This window comes from Otolemur garnettii, unplaced genomic scaffold, assembly GCF_000181295.1.
Source record: "Otolemur garnettii isolate 467f Iridium unplaced genomic scaffold, OtoGar3 scaffold00024, whole genome shotgun sequence".
In the NCBI taxonomy this organism is placed as follows: Eukaryota; Metazoa; Chordata; class Mammalia; order Primates; family Galagidae; genus Otolemur; species Otolemur garnettii.
In genome coordinates, this window is record NW_003852419.1 from 3,944,814 (window position 1) to 3,948,660 (window position 3,847).

At 36.1% G+C, this 3,847-nt stretch overlaps 1 protein-coding gene across 1 annotated transcript in view; it reads right to left on the reverse strand.

Annotated features, from left to right (window-relative positions):
* SRBD1 (S1 RNA binding domain 1) overlaps positions 1 to 3,847 on the reverse strand; it is a 248,375-nt gene that overhangs the window by 199,357 nt on the left and 45,171 nt on the right. The window contains exon 9 of the mRNA XM_023512062.1: positions 2,395 to 2,551. Coding sequence (XP_023367830.1) covers positions 2,395 to 2,551 — 157 coding nt within the window. The remainder of the gene's footprint in view (positions 1 to 2,394; positions 2,552 to 3,847) is intronic.

A 3,847-nucleotide genomic window follows, 5' to 3' on the forward strand; every position in this document is an offset into this window, starting at 1 on the left:
GAGGTTGCTGTGAGCTGTAATGCCACAGCACTCTACCCAGGGGGACAGCTTGAGGCTCTGTCTCAAAAAAAAAAAAAAAAAAAAAAAGAACAGAATTTGGTGATCTAAAATCTCATTTCAGATTCTACCCATTGAAAATTTTTAACCATCTGGAGTTGAAAGATGTATTTTTTATAAATGTAAAAAAGATAATTTGTGTTGATATAAATACAAACATGCAAAATCCTACATGAAATATTCAATAGCTACCAATTGCTACAATTGAGCACTTACTAATTATAGGGTCCATCTAAGCACCTTAAGTACTTTAAGTATGATTATCTCAAGTAATCATACAGCCTCCAGTGATGTTTGTATTACCATCTTCATTTTATATAAGAATTTATGTGACACTAACTGGTACTGAATCACAAAGGTAGCAGGTAGCAAAGGAGGAAATTAAACTCAGATCAACCATGCTATTAAATATATTATATTAAAAGGAAAATATACTCTAAAGAAGTATAAACATAACCAAGAAAAGAAATAATAATAGGGTAAAAATTAATTAGAATAGGAAAATAGAGAATATTAACAAAATTAAAAGTCCATTCTTTGAAAATATCAACAAATGCTAGGCTAACCAAGAAAAAAAGAGAAAACACTTAAACTACCAAAATCAAGAACAAAAGAGAGACCATTACTATGGACCTCATAAGAATAAAGAGGATCATAGGAAAATACTATGAACAACTGTATGCCAAATTATATAACAGCTATGGACAAATGACTAACCCAACTACCTAAATCAAATCCAAAAAAATAGAAAACCTAACAGATCTATGGCAAGTAAAGATACAGAATTAGCAATTTTAATTTCCCCACAAAATAATTTTCAGGCCCAGATAGTTCTAGCATCAAAGTCCACCAAACATTTAAAAAATAGTGAATATCAACTCTCCACAAACTTTTATGGGAAAATTTCCCAATACCTTCTTTGAGGTCAGTATTATCCTGATATGAAAACCAGATAAGATGTCCCCCAAAAAACTAGACTAATATCTCCTATGAATACAGATGTAATAATCTTTAATATTAGCAAACCAAATCCAGAAAATATATAAAAAGAATTATACACCAGAATCAAGAAGAGTTTAGAATGCTCGACTGATTTAACTATAAAACAGTGGATGATGTCATCAAAGTATTAAAAGAAGGAAAAAAAACTGTCAACCAAAAGTTCTATATCCAGAAAAATTATCCTTCAAAAATAAAGGAAATGTTTAATGGGTACAGAGTTTCAGTTTTATAAGATGAAAAAGATCTAGAGCGTGGTTATACCACAATGTGACTATCTACACTTAATATTACTGAATTATACACTTAAGAATGCCTAAGATTGTATATCTTATGTTAAGTGCATATTGTAATTTAAGCACGGTTTTTCAGAAAAACAAAACCTAGAGATATTTTCATTGTAGACCTGCCTTATATGAAATACTACAGGAAGTTCCTCCAAGCTTAAATGAAAGAACACTAGGCAGTAACTCAAGGACACACAAAGAAATAAAGAATACTGGTAAGAGTACTATATATGGGCTCGGCGCCTGTGGCTCAAGCGGCTAAGGCGCCAGCCACATACACCTAAGGTAGCGGGTTCGAATCCCCAGCCCAGGCCCGCAAAACAACAATGATGGCTGCAACCAAAAAATGGCCAGGCGTTGTGGCGGGCACCTGTAGTCCCAGCTACTTGGGAGGCGGAGGCAGGAGACTCGCTTGAGCCCAGGAGTTAGAGGTTGCTATGAGCGTGATGCCATGGCACTCTACCCAGGGGGATAGCTTGAGGCTCCGTCTCAAAAAAAAAAAGAGTACTATATATGTAAATATAAAAGTCAGCATTAATGTATTTTTGGTTTGTAATTTTTCTTTTTTGTCCCTATGTGATTTAAAAGCCACATTCCACAATATAGATACAGTCTATAACTTAATTAGGAAAAAAATTAGTAAACTACAAAATGAAATTAAAAGACTGAGATACAATGAATCTGGTTTATACGACCAAGTAAGATTTCTCATACTTTATTCTAAATCAGGTATTTCTGATTTGTATTTCACCTGGAAGAGATGCAGAATTGATCTCAAATTCTACCAAATGGGGAGCAGGAGCAGGAAAGATCACCAGTCAGTAGTCAAGATACATATCTGAGTCATTATACGGTCAGCTCTGCTAATAATTTTCAGTGTCAGATACTAACTTTTCCAAGTCTATAGCTCCCAATTTGTGAAATGAAAGCACACTGACAATTTATATAAAGAAAAAAAGAAAATAGCTGACATAAAATTCCTTAAATCCTTAGTATGTAGAGTAGCAGGCAAATGCAAACTATTATTACTACAATACTACTATCAACGAGCACAAGCAGTTTCCTTAATTACCTGATGATGCTGGATGTTTCTTATGTTGCATGAAAAATTCTGGTAGAGAAGAAACTTATCAACATCTTTCTCATTTACCTTTTTGGAGGACACTTTTGCCAGAGATGACTGGATACAAATGCCTCTACTTTGGCATCTGTTCAAACACACAAATGTTCAAAAAACAGGCAGTTATTAATATGTGCTTTAGTAAAGAAACACATCACGTGGAAATAAGGATAGCAAAAAAATTAAGCCATTACCAAATGAGATTTCTTTTAATGATGTCCAACTATGAAAATGATGTTACTGACTTATCAAAACAGGACTCTTTGCCTATTCATGCTAGCATAGTTCCTACAAATCTATTTAAACATCAACCCAATCTTCCCATTAAATGTGCAATGAATTCAGAAAACACATGCAGTTATGCAAGAGAACAGAACTATCTGTGAAAGTCAGACCAAAACTCTGATCTAAATATCATCCTTTTTAACCACTAAGGCAGTGGCAGTCAATTAAAAACTTAAAAGAAGGCAAACAAAAGGATGTGTCACAACAGCTTCCAGTAACAATTTATAAAACAGATCCAAATATCAACAGCATAATTATTTATATAAACATTTTAAACCTGAGCAATTCTCCTATTTCAACTCATTCCTGCTGGAGCCACTGAGAAAAAAGAAAAGTTCTCTCTTGTATTCATAAAAACCTTGAGAAGCAACAGTAGTCCCATGGGTCATTTCCACTTTCCCTCTCCTTTAATATAGCTCACACAACTAGAGATGCAGAGACAGAGAGAGGAAGAGCAGACCTCTGGCAGAAGCCTGCCTTCTCTCCTGATACAGAGCAGAAAAAGAAAGAAAAAACCACAAAAATAGAGTTTTAAATTAATGTCTTTTTTAAATGAAGCATAAAACCCATAAGCCCAAGTATGCTCTAGGTCAAAGAGCTTTTTCTTTTCTTTTCTTTTTTTTTTTTTTTGAGGCAGAGGCCCAGTTTGTCACCCTCAATAGAGTGCTGTGGCATCATAGCTCACAGCAACCTCAAACTCTTGGACTCAAGCAATTCTCTTACATTGTCTTTTAGAGACAGGGGTCTCAATCTTGCTCAGGCTGGTCTCAAACTCCTAAACTCAGGCAATCCACTTACCTCAGCCTCCCAGAGTGCTAGGATTATAGGCATGAGAACCACTCACCTGGCCTAGGGCAAAGAGCTTTAATCTCTTATAAATTGGACCTGTGACTTGGCGCCTGTGGCTCAAGTGGCTAAGGCGCTGCCAGCCACATACACCTAAGGTGACGGTTTGAATCCAGGCCCGCCAAAAACAACAACGACGGCTGCAACCACCGGGCATTGTGGCTGGCGTCTATGGTCCCAGCTACTTGGGAGGCTGAGGCAGAAGACTCGCTTGAGCCCAGGAGTTGGAGGTTGCTGTGAGCTGTGATGCCAC